Raw genomic sequence first — 18,565 nt, 5'->3', positions numbered from 1 at the left:
GGAGAGTATAGATCTTCCTCAATCTCCTGTTACTTACATCATATTTTAGTGGAAAAAGTTTCTAAGTCCCAAAAAACACTGGCGTCGCTTCCTTTTTTCAGAGTGATAGGCTGCAAAAGTCCTTAAAATGTTTTTGGGTAACCGGGTTGCCCCATACATTTTCTAACATATGGAACATAAACTATACAGAGGGCTCATGTGTAGGGCATTATAACAACTCTATTTTCTTTATTAAGCTTCCCTGGACTTGTGTAATGTAATGTATTTGCTGCAACATATACGTCCATTCAATTTTATAATTTCCCGCCGTATGCAAATTAGCCTGAGCAAGGACCTCTAATCAAGTTACACTAGGCATAATTGAACGCTAGCGCATCTTCGACTTGATTGTCGAAGTAACAATAGTGAAAATTCGCCAATGTTCGGCGCCCTGGACGCAACTTCGCATTTTAGTTAATTAGAGGTGTCTGAGCAAATTTTCACCTGGCAAAGTGTTGCGTTAGCTGCTGGGGGATTTTCGACGCTTAGTAGATTTAGTGTGTCAAACGCACATCCAACACACAAATATCGCTACTATCCAAATTGGCTGGGGGTTGAATTAGAAATTGAATTGAAATTGTCACATCATACATGGGAAATCAGAATAAAGTGCCTTACCCTTTAATAATAAACTGAGTGTTAACTAATATATTTTTATAAGAATTTCAAACATAGTGGGGGAAAAAGCCAAGCAAAAAATATCTAAATTAATAGTAGACTAAACATCCGTGGGTATGTCTATGACATGGAAATCATTTAAATGACTAAAATCCTTGTTTTAGCATCAAAGAGCATTTCATATTTCACAGTTTATTAAATGTCACCTGACAGTAAACATGGATACTCACTCTAATTAAAAACTACAATTAATTGATGGATAGCTTAAAGTGACCTGAGGTGTCCCCATCCAAGGAAATAAAAACGATGTCCAGCAGAAGCCAAGAAGTGAATAAAAAACACCTTTTATGCAGTACTCTGATTTTGTGCAACACTGCATAATTGGGAAAATGTATTTTAATGACTAGTCTTATGTAAAATGACATATCCTTAGCCAATACTAAGGGACCATGAGATTTACCTTTCTTTACATGTCCCTGAGAAATAACAATAACAATAGCCATAAGCCACTGGCCTATGATTAACTTCCTTAACTTTCTTTAGGAAAAAAAATGACGGTTTTGTCATCAATGTATGGAGTGTGGCAAAGGGTTAAATAGATGTAGCAAGTTAATTTAGAGGGTTAGATTATATGGACACAGGCAGAGTTAGGGCACAGCAGATATGAGACCCACATATTGAAGCAACAGTAAGGGGATGTCCAACTGGGCATTTTTATAGGATTAAAGGTTGTACAAGAATGATGTATATTCCATGGGGAACCTCTGATTCAGTGCCAGGACCACATGTCTTTACTGCCCCTTGGACTAGACTTGTGCAAATAAACAGAGAACATAACCTATTTGCACTGGTTTAGCCAACGGGATGCTTGCAGGTGACCAGTAACATCTACCTGCTGATTGGCTGTTGAACCTTTGCTAATTTAGCATTTTTATTGCATAACCCTGTGTGAGGTTCGTGTACATGCCTTAGCCCAATAATAACCAACAGAACCATAAAACATGTGGCTAATAAAGCCATAATAAATAATATATATTACTCTAAAAATAGATAAGTGCCTGTGAATAACACCAAATGTTTAAATACTGAACAAATGAAGTGTAGGAGAGAAAAGGAAACATTTTAGGTGGAAAAGAATCTCAGTAAGTAAGTGGGGAAAGTTTGCACCAGAGTATCCCAGAGCAACCAATCAGCAAGCAGCATTAATTAATCTGTTACTAGACCTCAAGGAAACTTTGAGTGTGTTAACACTAGCATCCTAATTCCTCGGGTAGAACATTGCATATTTGGAGGTCCGAAAGCCAAGCAGGTCCCTCATCTCATTCCTAAATTTTGAGAGATCCTGACAGAGCTCATTTAGGTTTTCCACGGTGGCCTGATCAGTGCTTTGCATTTTCTGTCTCATGGAGGTGAGATAGCGATGCACAAGGCAGCACATCACCTTCTGGTAGTTCTCATCTCGCTTCTGCCTCAGGCTCTTCCATTCCTGAAATGAGAAATAAGCAAATTACAATGATATCTTCCCCTTGATGCCTCCTTATCACACATATAGAGTTCTAACTAAATCAAATATACCTTAAGCCCTTGAAGCCAAGGCAGATTACAAGACCTAAACAAGATGTCAGTAGGCTTAAAGATCAGGCATTAAATATTTCTTATAATCATGCAAGCATAACTTATTTATCATATGGGACAAATGGGGTAATGTAATAAATGTGATTATTTCCAAACCCATTAAAGACTATGGATGTAGCACACAGTAGAACAGATGTTTGCTACTCGCCTATTAACACCTAGCAAGCAATTAGTAAATAACATTTACTGGATAGTTGTTTGAAAACACACATCTGATCGGTTGGTATGGGTTACTAGGTGCGGGGAAACGCAGATTTTTTATTACATTACCCAAAATAGATCAAGGCATTTGGCAGCAGCTTTATGGGAGGCAACAGGAGATCCTGTAACTGTATCTAAATTTAATTGTAACAGTTTTGCACACTTTGTTCATGTTTATTCTGCATACATAATTCAGGGTAAGACTAGAATAGCAGATTGAGTACCTAAAAGGGGTAGGGAAAGCTTTTGATGGTCTAATTAAAGTAAAACAGGGCCACCATCTGTAATCGGGGGAGAGGTCATACTGCTAAGATTATTAGCCCACTGCTTACCTCGCTCCCCAGCGTGGTGGACCTGCCAAAAAATAAATTGAGGCCCCAATTTTATAAGATGCCCCTCATGCATGGAGAATCTGCCCTGGCCACTCCCCAGTTAAACCAAAATTCAACCCATGATCCACCCAAATGCCACCCCCTCCCCATGCAAGGCCTGCTCCTTTCACAGAACTCAGTTTTCCATGTCGAATTAGGGGCCTGTAGGTGCACAGCCCCCCCCCCCCCGCGAAGATATTTTGTGGGGGTGCCAGCATGTTAAAGGTACTCCAATGTATATTGACAGTTGCATAATGAATATTAATTATTGTAATTAATAGTATTAATCTATAGTTGTTATACAATTAATTTTATAGTTTGGTCCATTTTTTTTTTACAGATAAACAGAATGCACTGTGTGGGCTAAATTCCCCGGAACATTCTGGGATGCACAATGACCTCATGTTGTTATTCTTATTTGCTGGGGGTGGATCTGGAAAAGCTGATCTGTGTGCTGGGTGAAGATGTTAAGCTGAGATCATTTATTCATGATATCAGCATTTTGCAACCCCATTTTGTCAATATGTGCAGAAATTGAAGGGATTAAGATAGTGTAAATAACCTTTCCTGCTGGAACTCTACAGCATACCACATTAATAAATAAGGGGCTATATCTTGCACAATTAGTGGCTGACATAGAGCTATGTAGATGTGCCTGCATCACTACTGTACATCTGCTCCAGACAACCTGCTTCTTGGAAGCAACTCACATCACTGAGTAATAACTACTATGTGTGATAATTCAGACCTTTATGTAGTAATTATATAGATGTACAGAACAGGCGAGCCCCTTTATTAGCTCTATAGGTCACCTATGCACCATAGAACCAAGTGAGATGAAAATGTAGAGACATGGGTAGTTGTATTGCAATTAAAGTAATTATGGAAGAAGTAGACCCAAGAGATATTAAGAGACTCAGTGGGAAATTATACTTTAGGGGGCCCAAGGCTTGCTGGGGTTGTTGGAAAAGTCTAGTTATTCCACTGATCAAACCAAACAATTTCAGCCATGCATTGCATCCATTTGTCTCATTGACTTTAGGGTTGGGCATAGAAGATCTTGGATTTAAATTACCATGGGTTACTACTAGGGTTGCCACTGGTATTTTACCGGCCTGGCCGGTAAAATTGATGGTTGAGCCCAACGTTATTAATAGGGAAAAAAGATAAAAATATAGGAAGGCCGGTATTTTTTTCCAGAAAAGGTGGCAACCCTAGTTACAACTAAGATGGAAAATTGCCCAGTGTTCATAAATGAGCCTTGTTATCTTTGGTAATGGGCAGTTGGATGTTGGGTCAAACTTAGGCTCCTTTTGGCTTCTTGTTTGGGGATAATAACACAAAAGGATGATTATGGGAAGTTATATGGAAAGTTACAGACAGACAGTCTGAAAGATACTAACAACTAAAGCTGGCCATAGACGCAAAGATCAGATTCATATGATTTTCGGATCATGTGTGGAGTGTCCCGACATCTGTCGTGCCATGCCGATCAGTCGTTCAGTCAATCGGACAGGTTAGAAAATTTCTGTTGCCTGACGATAATATCTCTGCATGTATTGCTGATCTGACGGTCTTCAGTGGGAGACTGTCACTAGCTTTTGTCGGACATAATTTTTGTACGATTGCTGTCAGAGGTAGAACATCGGCTGATCTGTTCTTTTACTACTTTACTTGATCTGAAAGGTTAGTGGCAGGTCTGGAGATGGAGAAGTCCGATATGTCTGATCGTTCGAGGATCTTTGCATCTATGGCCAGCTTTAGACAAGGCTAAAATTGCAAGCTAAATTAATACCACCCATTTGAACCCATATAAATTATTTTCCCATGCGTCTATGATGGAGCTACTCAAATGCTTAGTAAAACAATTCTAAACCAACTCATACTTCTATTGCAAACACTAAAAGAGAGTATACAAGATAAATGAACGTAACTCCTACAGTACATAATAACCTTGCTGCAGTTATTAATAAAGGGCTCGTCTTTACCTTAAAGCTGTTCTGGCGTTTGACCCTCCCTGAAGTCGTATGAGAGCAGATCCATTTACTTATGCTGTTGAAAAGATAGCAGATAGTTTTGGGAGAGGGAACAATGTTGAAAGGTGGAGGCAGCGTGCATTTGTCATCAAAGTAGCTCAACCAGAGCTTGGCCCGGGCAAACTTCCACTCCTTGTCCTCATGATTCTACAGCAACAAAGTTAAAAATACATCAAACACTGAGAGAAAATCCATTAGAAGCTTTTAACCTTGAATGTATCATCAATGATCCAATTCTGTCTTAAGACTTTGATAGACAAATAAGGAATAATCACCATAACTCAGGCTGCATATTCTTACAAAATAGAATCTCCAAATTCTAAACAGATTGTGAACAGAGCCAGGCCAAGTGGTATAGGAGGTATAAGGAGGTATTTGATCTATTTTCTGGAAACCTGTTTTCCAGAAAGTTCCAATTTACAGAAAGGCCTTCTCCCATTTTAATAAAATCATTCAAATTTTTAAAAATAATTTTCTCTGTAATAATAAAAAACTTGCACTTGATCCGAAGATATGATTAATCCTTATTGCAGGCAAAACAATCCTATTGGGTTTATTTAGGGGCACATTTACTTAGTTCGAGTGAAGGAATAGAATAAAAAAAAACTTCGAATTTCGAATGATTTTTTTGGCTACTTCGACCATAGACTACGACTTCGAACCGAACGATTCGAACTAAAAATCGTTCGACTATTCGACCATTCGATAGTCGAAGTACTGTCTCTTTAAAAAAAACTTCGACCCCCTACTTCAGCAAGTAAAACCTACTAGGTGCAATGTTAGGGAAGGTCCCCATAGGCTTTCTAACAATTTTCTGGTCGAAGAAAAATCGTTCGATCGATGGATTAAAATCCTTCGAATCGTTCGTTTCAAAGGATTTAATCGTTCGATTGAACGAATTGCAGTAAATCCTTCGACTTCGATATTCGAAGTCGAAGGATTTAACTTCGACAGTCGAATATCGAGGGTTAATTAACCCTCGATATTCGACCCTAAGTAAATATGCCCCTTAATTTTTCAATTACCGTATATTTTAGTCAATGTCTGTAAAAATGTTTATCCAGAAACGAATTAATCTTTTCCATGATGAAATCTGACCCTTGAGTTATTACATAAGCTTTCATGGCTGCAGAAAGTGTGACCCTGGAAGCAATTGTCCCAAATTTGAGAACACTGTGTAGAACAGGGCCGTGCAAATAATTATCTTGTTTGTTTTAAGGGCCCATCTACTGCACGGTGGCCCCAATGGGGGGCATCTTAAAATGGTGGAATATTTTGGCTTTAGGGATACATCAAGGAGAGCATCATAATGTATTGAAGGACTCCAAATGGGCAGCCCTAGTATACATACAGGTATAAGAAAAGAGTACTCAGATGCTTATGTGAAAATTAACTTGTCACCTCAGTCCCAGAACTAAGTAGAAAAGTCTTGTTAGAAATCCATTACTCTATGTCCCCAAGGACAAGTAAGTAAATCTGAGTACAAGTAAGTAAATCTGAGCTATCAAACCCTCTGCTTAACCATCTGCTTTACATGTGGCCTGCAGCAGAGCAACAGGAGCTATACTTGCCAAACCCAGGGAGAGAATCCAAAGAAAAGTCTGTGCTAATTACAGTGGAAGTGATTCATGGGAAGAATACAAAGCTCTGGTGATGTAACTGGCAGCAATGAGACGAGAGTTAAAAGGCCAGTTACAGGGAGAGTTAGATGTCTGCAATACACAACAAGGTTGTCAAGAACCTAAAGCAACGTTTAATGTAAATTATATTTAATTAGTCTGACACCAAACCAAGTGGTGCTTCTGAATTAACATTCACATCTCAGTGAATACGCTGTGTAATGTATTTTTCAAACTACTAAAGCCACGGAGAAGAGAGAAAGCTCAACATTATGTTTCAATGACTGGAGACCTTGCTGTGAGCCGTAGATGTAGCAAAAGTCTTAAAGGGGTGGTTCACCTTTAAGTAAACTTGTAGTATTTTATAGAATGGCCATTGCTAATCAACTTTTCAATTGGTTGTCATTAGTGAATAAATTCGCCTGGCACAAACTCGCGGCGAATCTCCGCGTTTCGCCACTGTTGAATAAAGAAAGAAAAGAAAAAAAAGAAAATTCGCCGGCATCAATTTCCAATTTTCACAATTTTTTCATGAAAACGTTCAAATTGCTAGATTTTTTCGTAAACATTCGAATTGCTCGATTTCTTAGTGAAAATGTTTGAATTGCACTATTTTTTCATGAAAACGTTTGAATTTCAAGATTTTTCCGTGAAAACTTTGAATTTCATGACTTTTTTGTGAACTTTCCGATTCCACGATTTTTTCCCCACTTTGTACATTTGTGTTCGCGAATTTTTCAGTGAATGGAAATTCACTAGTTGTCATTTTATTTATTTTTTATTTTTTTTAATTATTTGTGTTCCTGTTCCTCTAACTCTTTCCAGTTTTTCAATGGGGGGTCACTGACCCCATCTAAAAATAAATGCTCTGTAAGGCTACACATTTGTTGTTATTGCTACTTTTTATTATACATATTTCTATTTAGTCCCTCTCCTATTCATATTCCAGTCTCTTATTCAAATCAGTGCATGGTTACTAAGGTAATTTGGACCCTAGCAACCAGATTGCTGAAACTGTTATCTGGAGAGATGCTGAATAAAAAGTTAAATGACTCAAAAACCACAAAAAATACAAAATACAAAAAGTACATATTGTTATTCTAACCATTCAGAATTTGCCTTTTAGGCAAGGCAGTACAAATATCAGTTCATGGTAGGGAAGCACTGAATCCACTATTTTAGGATTTGGCCAAACCCAGAATCCTTTGTGAAAGATTTGGTTGAATATTGAACCAAATCCAAAGTCCAAATTGCATATGTAAATTAGGGGACAGGAGGGAGAAAGAGAACCATGTGCGCAGTACGCTGCTAAGAAAATGATTTGTTTTTCTTGTTTGTGTGACCAAAAGCAATATAATTTTTTGGATTCGGATTCGGTTGGGCCAGGCACTTGGATTCAGCCTAATTCGAAGCCTGCTGAAAAAGGCAGAATTTTGGCCTTATCCTGAACTAAATCCTGGATTCGGTACATCCCTAGTTCATGGTGACTGGTTGTGTGTTCACTGTGTGTTTGATCCTAAAATAGTTGAAAATGTCATAAACTATATGTACTTCCTAGAAATGTGTGCAGTTTGAATAAAAAACATGTGACTTGTTTCCTTTAGGCACTGAAGCAAAATAAATTACACAATTTCTCAGCGGTATGTCAGCTACTTTTCATATGATGAGTTGAGGAAAATAGGCTATAGTACCTTCTAGAAAGGAAATTAGATCATCTGGAATGTGCAGGAGGTTGAGTTGGGGGTTATTTTTTTTAAAAAATGATGGTTTGAAGATGACACAGTTATTCAGAAAGTCAGCAGCAAGGAAGAATCATGTTAATAGCCACTGTTTTGGACTCATATGGGGGAATGTAATAAAAGTTGTTAAAACTAAAAACTATTCTCAACGCGAAAAGTTATGCCTTTGCGCGGACAAATTTTGCTTTGCGCGAATTTAATGTAGCTTTTGCGAACACGGAAACTGTTTAGCAAACACTTCCGTCAGTGGAAGACCGTTTGCGAATGTTATAGTTTGCGCAGTCAATGTAATAAAACTTCTTAATGAAAAATTCGTTATGTTTGCTCCATAGGATTATGACATCTTCAAGCACTTCTTAAAAGTGCGCAATTAAAATTCGCAATTCAATAACCTTTTAAGGAACGATATTACATTGCGAGATGTGGATTTTTTGTCTTATTGGTGCGAATTGTTTTGCTTTTTGCGACTTTATTTACATTCCCCTGTTACTAGCTAAAACAATAGCATATGGTTTGGATTCCCAAACCATCAAGGAAATCATATTTGGTATAGCCTGTCATCAAAATGTTTAAGGAGAACTAAACCATAAAAATTAATATGGTTAAATATGCCATATTTTATATATTGAACTAATTGCACCAGCATACAATTTCAGCTTCTCAAAAGCATCTGCGACACTCACATGCTCAGTGGGCTCTGATCAGCTGTTGAGAAGCTAAGTTTAGGGGTTGTCACAAATTATCAAGCAGAAAATGAGGTTTGTCTGTAATATAAGCTGATGCTACAGGGCTGATTATTAAATTCTGATGCTAGTTGTACTGCTTTCTGTGCTGCCACTGTATTAATTACATTAATCAGTAATTAATTAATCAGCCTTATATTGTGACATTTCTAATCTACCGTATGTGTACTGTATATTGTGAGTGGGTCCCTAAGATCAGTAAGTGACAGCAGCACAGAGCATGTGCAGTGAATCAGCAGAAAAGAAGATGGGGAGCTACTGGGGCATCTTTGGAGACACATATCTTTACTGCTAAAAGGCTGTGGTTGCCTTGGGCTGGTACTATAACTCAGAACATAATATACAACATTTCTAGCTACTTCTCTGGTTAAGCTTTAGTTCTGCAATTCCTTGCGGGGACGAATGCCTAAGCCTCCTCTTGCCACACTGCAGCATCTTTAGCAGTGGGTATTACCGCCTAAGGGAAGTCACAGAGTATGAACTCTAACATACTTTTAGAGAGGATTATAAAGACCACTTACCGCTATAAGTTGGAAGCTTTTGTGAAGCATAGCTACTAGGAGCTTGGTGAGCACAATCACAACAACCACATTGTATGTTCCTACAATAAGTGCCCCTACAATTGACTGAAGCTCTTCACTAAAATTGAACCTGGTGACAAAGAGGGTCACATGTGCCAAGGAAAAGATGTACCAGAACAAAGCATAACACGTCCCAGTGAACCTGCAAACAGAGAAAGATTCGATTTTATTGAATATGAATAACCCGAATTACAATTCCACTTATCAAGAGTATGTACAGAAAATAATGCAGAATAATCTGACTGAATATTTATTTCACAGATTTTTGCTTTGAGGTTGGAAGACAAAGAAGAAAGTAAAAAAGTGCAGAATGTAAACAGCACAAAAATATGTTATAAAAATAATCATGACTTACTGGCATCTGCTGTTCGTCTACATGAAAGCCATGGATAATCAGGGCGGCTATCTATCTAAATCCAGGGGGTATATTTAGCAAAGAGTGAAGTTAGAGATTACCACAAAGCGCTAGAGTGAAATACCACCTCTCTCCATTCATTCCTATGGGATTTTAAAGGTGTATTTATCAATGGATCAACTATCACTTTCACCTTTTGATAAATACGCCTTTAAAAATCCCATAGAAATAAATGGAGAGTGGTGTAATTTCACTATAGCAGATTTTGCCGATCTATAACTTCACTCTTTGATCAATATACCCCCAGGTCTCCAGTGGTTATTAGAGACCTGCAGTACACCTACAGTATAATTATATCAAGGAGCACCTAAATATTGTTATTTATTATTAATGCTGAGACAGTTTGAGGAGTTTTTCCTTTGTTACGATAAACAGCCTTATCACTTTTGTCACTGCAAAATCAGCAAGGTGCACTTTTATACTTACGAGTGGAAAGTGTTGTTGCTTTGCTGCTCACAGAAAATGCCCACACAGTCCTTCTGTTCATTGGTGGTGTAGCCCTTTTCGTACAGGTGGGTCAGACCGATGGTGAAGGAGAACAGCACAAGCAGGAACATGCCGAGAAACTTCCCAAAGTCTTGCAGCATCTGACCCATGAAAATCTGCAAGAACCAGTATTGACATACGATTGTTAAGTAGAAAGTTCTATAACCACAGCACAAACCTGGGGTACATATTAGAAGATGTGCCTGCCATGTGTTCTGTGTGTGCAGAATTAAGAATGCAAGGTAAAGTGATATCTGAGAAACCTGACAGGGTTAATGGATCAAATTTAGGCTGACATTAGAACAGATCCATTTCTCTTCATAATCATTATAATGATTCATTATGGTGTGATTTGCTCTAGAAAGCATTTGGCTGTGTGGGAGTTCTCCTTCTGTAACAGTTGGCATTTTTCAAAGCACATGCAGCAACACTAATGCTGTTCTACTTGGAGGGCACATTGAGGCTCAAACTGTATCTTTAACAGAAAATAGATTACCAAAGCTTTAGTCAAGGCTGAAGGGAACCAGAAACATGCTTTATATATATATATATATACCGGCACTCACAATAAAGTCATTAGTCTGCCTGGGTGCAGAATCTGTAAATAATCTCCATAGCAAATCGAAGGACCCGCACTCACAGGACTTAAAATTCAAACTTTACTTTATTTCAGAGCAAAAGACTGACGTTTCGACCGACCCACGGCCTTTCTCAAAGTGCCAAACAAACAGTAGACAATGCCTTAAATCTGCGTAAAGGCGGGAAAACAGCAGCACCACCCATGACGTATAGCCATCATCATAATGGAGTGACCTCCCATTTAACATGTCTCTGTAAATACATATAATCCCACATCTGTTAATATATTTTAAAAAACAAGCGATAAAAGATCTACAATTCATCTATTGTTATACAGTAAGTTAAAAACAAAATAGCTAACTTGTATGTAACAATAATGTAGCTCATAAGTTTAAACTATCTAAACATTGTTGCTAATTTATCACTCTCTGAGTAGATGTCACATAATTTACAAGGTTACCAGTCATTTCATGGACTATCTCTTCACTACAGTTAAAGTCAACCGGGTCCCCATAATATATTAATACTTTACATTGGCCCCCTTCTATGAACATTGAAGCCGTATTTTTGCATACCATGAAGCAGCGATGGCAAGATTGTTATTAACAAGTATCAGTAACCAGAATGTTAACAACAAGTTTTTTCTGCTCATGACTTTACTTTGAGAGATATAATAACTTTCCCTGTGATATCGGCGGTTTAAAGTAACGTGAGCCCATTAACGATAACTGCTTTATGAAGGTGTATTTATTCTAACCGGCTGCTGGAAGAGCTATGCCATACACGGACTTTGGTTCGAATACTCAATATAGACTCTGTTGGCAATTGAATAATGCTTGAAAAAGGGCCTAGTAGGCTCGAAACGTTGCCTTTTGCATATGGGCTTAATAAAATAATTCTTTTTGAACACAACTGCAACCTGACTCAGTGTGCTGCTGGCTTTCTTTTGGCAATTGAATAATGGACACTATGGGGTTAACACATGGAATTTAATTTAAACAATTAACTAATGTGAACACCCACTGTTGGTGTTGGGATGCACACGTTTGCGGATAATATGTCTGCAGATTATGTTTATTTTGTTTTTTAAATATTTTTTTAATTTTTTTATATTTACACATTATATATACTAATTAATTGGTTCTGCATATATATCACATAGTAAGTTTAGTACTGGGGTTGAGATGATTAAATAATTTTTAATCTGGGTATTATTAAACAGGATTATTATAGTGAACACTAACATGTTTATGAATTGTACCAACATGATCAGGTGGTATTTATATATGTATTAGGGGGATGGGATATTATTTGATTATGACACACAGAGGTCTAATGATTAAAAGTAAGTGGCTAGTGCGAGGGCCTTGGGATTCAACTAGCGTTCTCTGTGCAACTATTAGAGAGGCACTAACAACTATATACTTAAAATATAATGTGGCTGTACCCCCTGATTTAACAACAACTAAGTGGCCATTTGAAAGATATAATAAATGGACTAAGGTCATATTGTATTAAATTTAGTAATGAACCATCAACTCTAACACATGTAGTTAAACAATTAAGTGAATGTAAAGTATTAATATATTATGGGGACCCGGTTGATTTTAACTGTAGTGAAGAGATAGTCCATGAAATGACTGGTAACCTTGTAAATTATGTGACATCTACTCAGAGAGTGATAAGTTAGCAACAATGTTTAGATAGTTTAAACTTATGAGCTACATTATTGTTACATACAAGTTAGCTATTTTGTTTTTAACTTACTGTATAACAATAGATGAATTGTAGATCTTTTATCGCTTGTTTTTTAAAATATATTAACAGATGTGGGATTATATGTATTTACAGAGACATGTTAAATGGGAGGTCACTCCATTATGATGATGGCTATACGTCATGGGTGGTGCTGCTGTTTTCCCGCCTTTACGCAGATTTAAGGCATTGTCTACTGTTTGTCTGGCACTTTGAGAAAGGCCGTGGGTCGGTCGAAATGTCAGTCTTTTGCTCTGAAATAAAGTAAAGTTTGAATTTTAAGTCCTGTGAGTGCGGGTCCTTCGATTTGCTATATATATATATATATATATATATATATATATATATATATATATATATATATATATATATATATATATATATATATATATATATATATTGTAGAGCCCTGATGCATGGCATCAAAAAAGCACTTGCCTTTATGGGACTGCGAAAAACAGCTTCAATTGCAGGGAAACATAAATTCTGGGTACATAAAATCTGGGTTCTACTGTTACTATATATATATATGTATACATATATATATATATATATATATATATATATATATATATATATATATATATATATGTTAAACTGACGTTTTGGGTTCTTACTACAGTATTTTGATGTGTGGTTTAACACAGCAGTACCATTGTCATTCAGACCTTCCCCTGCCTTCAAAGATGTATAAACAGCAGATTGATTATTAAACAGCATCCATACATTTAAAAATGGTTATTATATTGCTATATTGGTAGTGCACCAGATATAATATCAAAGCACCTGCATTGCCGTGAAAATTCAATTTTTTATAGACAGAATTCCATGAATATTGTGCATTTGTAACATCCAGATACTCCACTTGTTTCCCTGTTCCTGCCTGCTCTATGCCTTTATGCCTTGCATGCTCCAGCGTCTCTTGTTTTTTACTCTATAGTACTACAAGAGGCAATTAATGTTGGGAAAATGTGTTTTTGAAGCACTGACATCTTTATGTGGAAACTTCTGTGCCCATAGGCAGACACGCACACACATCTTTATGTGCATGTTACACCTGTATGAACACACTTATAATATGTTTAAAATCCCCTTTAAAAAGAGGTTCCTGATGCTTCATGTGCCCAACCTGGTTCCTGTGATTGTGGAATCTGTCCCTGCCTTTCCTGATGGACTCTAAACTACCAGCTGGACTCTAAACTACATGTACTCAGGCCTCCAGTTGTGTGTCTCAAGAATGGTATTAAATATATGACGTTGCAATAGAGTGAAACCTCTGATTGTTGGTAACTGTATGTAATGCAGGAGGTGAAACTAAAGAATAGGATTTCTGATGTCTTCTTTTGAGCATTGGATTTTTACCATGGAAGTGTTTTATTTTAAAACTAGAAAAATCACAATGAAGTGAGCCTCTATTCCACTGCTCTATCTTACCATTTTTTTGCATCTGTTACAGTTTATTTGCCCATCCCTGGAAGTGATTAAAACATCTCTGTTAAACCAATGTACTCTATAAGACTTTAGAACTTGACAGCCCTTACAAATAGGATTCATGTCCCTTTCCTGTATCTTTTTAGTTACTATTTATGCCAAATTAATAATTGTTGGATGTGTTTATAGAAACCAAACCCAACACTTGCTGAGCAGTAAAAAATATTTCCAGTACTCAAGGGCTCTTTCATATCAGAAATGCTTGGATGACTTAAGAGGAAAGGGTATTCTGCTTTGCTATACAAATCTTAACATCTACACATATTTATAAATAGATCTCACTCTTTGAAGTTTGAGTCCGATGCGTGGAACGTCTCATAAAAAAGGTGACTTTAGATCTTGGTGACTTTATCGGTTACTAGTTAGCATATAGGCCACACTGTTTATGAGTGAATGGTGCGACTGTGTACTGTATTGATGGAAAAAACATAACTGAAGAAACATTCTATGTGTAAAGCAGCATAAAGCTGTCCCATTATAAATGAACTGAGTGTGCGGACAGTATGTTAAATATGTTATGTTTTATGGACTGCAAGTCTAGTGGCAGAAACGCTAAATTCTAATTAGAAGGATAGTAAATATGAAACAAACTGTATTTATAAAGGATTAATGAGAGTTTCAAATCAAACATATAGAGCACAGACATGTATTTTACTTGTGTAAGCACACAGTTGGGCCAAATGATACAAAAACGTTGTTTCTTCAAATGATTGTGGGAATTTGTCCACACAAATGGGACATTTCCCTCCTCTCATAGACAGTGATATTTAAACAAGACAAAACAGCACAATGGTCGCTGCTGTCTTGCAGTACTGAGGTCATACATTCAAGATATATTATGGCAGGACTGGGATTGGGACAAATTCAAGTGCCTGGCCAAACAGAATTCAAACACTTTACAACACTTAACTTTAGACCCCATATCTACAGAAGTAGACCCTTTTTTCCACCAACTTTGGACACTGATTTATTCCCCCTGGGATTCAAGTGAATTATGAGAAAAAGCCAATTTTTTACATTAAAATCCCAAATCCCAAAATTTTTTAGCCTAAAAAATGATTTACATTTACTAATTGACTAATGCAGAATTTTATCAGGGAGCACGGAATAATTCACATTCGCAATTATAATATGCTCAGCGTACATTTAGTCAATTGTTTGTATTTTTGAGGTTTGGTTTATATACTTCCATTGGGATGTTTTTTTGTATTAAGTATGAACAGTTGATAGTCTTGGTATTAAATGATGAGGTCAAAAGTCCAGGTAAGTGCAGTGTACCATGGATGCTGTTCTGCATGACCCCCTAGTGACCAATTGCTGGTCAAATAGTTTAATGATTGGCACAGTATATTTTGGCCCACCGCTGTTTTGACCAAACCAGGCAAAGATCCACTCTTGTGGTGATCTGGACAAGTGTATCCTATGGTCAGTTTTATACCAAAATGTGTAATGAGCAAATATTGAACCATGTTTTATAACTCCATTTTCATTACGATATTGTGTTCATTTATCTCAATAGAGTTAACATGCAACAAATAAAGTCAGTGTGGAGATGGTTTATATTTTCTAGTTTGAACATTGTGCAACATCATCATCAAGATGTTGGTCTCTTGAAAGGCATAGCCTAAGAAATGATGTATGCTTGTCCGAGAAATCATCCAAGCTGCTCCTAACGGAATTAATGGAATCAACCTTCACAACCTCACTGTCTTCACTGTGAAGAACTGTTTGTTCTGCTTCAATTTAATGTTCTATTCCTCTGCTCTAAAGGGGTGGCCTCTGGTGCATTAGTTTTTTCTATGGGAAAATCGATCCCCCCTTTTTTGATCTTTAATTTCCTCTAATTTACTTGTAAAAAGTAATCATGTCCCACCACACGTACCTTTTCTCCAGAGAAAACAACCCCAACCATGACGGTCTACCCTTATAGTTTAAATCCTTCATCTTCTTTGTCAAGTTAGTTGCACATCTCTCCAGCTCATTTATATCCTTCTTAAGGAGTGAGGCCTTGCCTATAAAGAGGCAAAATTATGTTTTCATCCCTCAAGTTAATGCCCTTTTTTATGTAAGAGAGCACTTTATTTGCTTTAGTAGCCACTGAGTGGCACTGCCTAGACTTACATGGCTTGTTATCCATAAACAATCCCAAATCCTTGTTAAATAAGAATGATTGTTTTAGTATGGATATTAAATATTGATCTATTAGTGCTCTTTTGAGCAGTTGGAGTTTTTCCTTTGCAATATTCTTACCTGAAGTGGCCCCAGGATTGAACTGGTTGTGTACATGAAGAAGAGACGGAGGTAGCTGAGCACATTGCCAAATGCAAACAAACCCTCTACTACCAACGTTGGATGGAAAGCATCCCAATCCTTTCTCTCTGCAATAGAATGGAACTGTCCAAGAAAGACAAAAACAAATGAATATTTTACATAACTTCTGTAATGTAGCAGAGCAGCATATAATTATGTTCTATAGAAATAAGAAAAATGCACCAACTTGCCATAGGTGCAAGTAGGTGCACAACATTAAGGCAGATCCATGAGAATAAGTCCATTGTATACAGTAAGTAGCCTTGACATTACAGAAGACTGAAGTATGAAATAGCCCATAGAAGCACTATACTTTGCACCTTTGGTTAATTCATATTACTACAAAAGTATAGAGCTATATTCTACAGCCTCCTGTAAGCTGCTAGGCACAGGGGCTACTAAATCGCCAATCACAGCCCTTATTAGGCACCTCCAGGGACTTTTGTTATGCTTTTGTTGCTCCCCAACTCTTTTTACATTTTAATGTGGCTCACAGGTAAAAAAGGTTGGGGACCTCTGCTCTATACCATTGGTAGCTGCTCCCAGTTATACCCTGGGTCACACCCTTGCAAGGACCAAGCTAGTACTGCTGTGGATAAAGCTGGATATTCAAGGTATCTTGATAACCACAAATTTTAGGAGAATTATAGCAATCAAAACACTGAATGAGCCATAGACATTTACAGAGTATTGTAACTGTACTTAAAGATTTCTTCTCTGTGGATACCGATCTGAAATAAGTAGCCATGGATGAAAGATCTTAGCTTGCGCAGAGCAAATATAAAAGTATAATGTGAATTTAAGTAATGTAGTGTCTATATCCAATGATATACCTGTCTAAGTATTTGGGACACTCTTGCTACCATTCTATTCCTGCCTTATCCCTTGCGTAGCAAACAAATTTTAACGAACAATTGTAGCCAGTGGTGGATTTTTCTACCCTCTGTGCTTAGGACGAAAGGTTTCTCATTCAGATATGTCTGTTCAATACTAATGGACTTCCTAGAGCTGCATTTCTTTCTTTTCATCTATTAATTCTCTTTTTGACATTTAGGAATTTAGATCAAGATAGATTTTGCTGTCACGTTTGCATATAACCCAGAAATAATAAAGTTGCCTTTGCTTGGTTTCCCTGCCAGCATTCTGCTGATGGAGGAATTCTTGTTGGTCTCTTGAATGGAAGTCCTGGTCAAAACAATAATCACCTTGTTGTGAGCCACTACTTTTAGGGCAAAAGTGGCTAAGTATAAGGAATTCATGACAAAGCTTAGCTGATTTTGGGATTCCTTTAAAAAATCCTCCAGCCCATCATACCATAGCTGCTTCACATCAGACCAAACCATTCCTGAAAATAAAAAATATAGAGTTTCTTATAGGAAATCCAAGCAGTATGCTTTATTTAAACAAGCCTAGCTGCCAGACTATTCTGCGATCAAACAATTCATTCACTCCTTCATGTACCCAGGAATTTTTTATGTTATAATTCATTTTTTATGTTGAATAAATAATACATTCCATATATATAATAGAGTAGGTTAAGCCATATTGCTTGTTTAGTTCACAGTTCATTACAGGCATACCTTACATATTTTATTTCAAATAAAAAGGGAGACTTTGGTAAGATGGAGTTATATTTTTCCTATTCAGTCGCAGTAAATTTCTTCCTATCACTTTTAAAACAGTTTCTTTAAACAGACCCCCATCTGGTTCATTTCAAAGTAGTGCGCTCAGGGCTACTTTGGCATTGACTGAATGCTATAAGTACTAAAAGAGTCTGCAAAAGAAACTCTGCAGGGTGTAATCAGGGTACTGGAGTGGAAGTTCTCTTTTTGCACAAGACTTCTCTCCACAGGCATTGTGCACCAGCTATTGTCACTGTATGAATGAGGTTCAAAAGAATATTTTATAAGATATATAAAACACCTCCACTTATTTTGCATGTGATTG

At 37.1% G+C, this 18,565-nt stretch overlaps 1 protein-coding gene across 1 annotated transcript in view; it reads right to left on the bottom strand.

Moving 5' to 3' along the window:
- Positions 1–833: 833 nt before the first annotated feature.
- Positions 834–18,565, bottom strand: part of trpc1.L (transient receptor potential cation channel, subfamily C, member 1 L homeolog) — a gene marked incomplete at its 5' end in the record, with an annotated part of 30,054 nt that continues 12,322 nt past the window's right edge. Inside the window, 7 exon segments of the mRNA NM_001090350.1 lie at positions 834–1,330; positions 1,886–2,143; positions 4,853–5,047; positions 9,523–9,724; positions 10,424–10,599; positions 16,559–16,702; positions 17,824–17,963. Coding sequence (NP_001083819.1) covers positions 1,916–2,143; positions 4,853–5,047; positions 9,523–9,724; positions 10,424–10,599; positions 16,559–16,702; positions 17,824–17,963 — 1,085 coding nt within the window. The 3' untranslated portion in view covers positions 834–1,330; positions 1,886–1,915.

The sequence above is a fragment of the Xenopus laevis genome, chromosome 5L (genome assembly GCF_017654675.1).
Source record: "Xenopus laevis strain J_2021 chromosome 5L, Xenopus_laevis_v10.1, whole genome shotgun sequence".
In the NCBI taxonomy this organism is placed as follows: domain Eukaryota; kingdom Metazoa; phylum Chordata; class Amphibia; order Anura; family Pipidae; genus Xenopus; species Xenopus laevis.
This window is presented reverse-complemented; position numbering and strand designations above follow the sequence as displayed.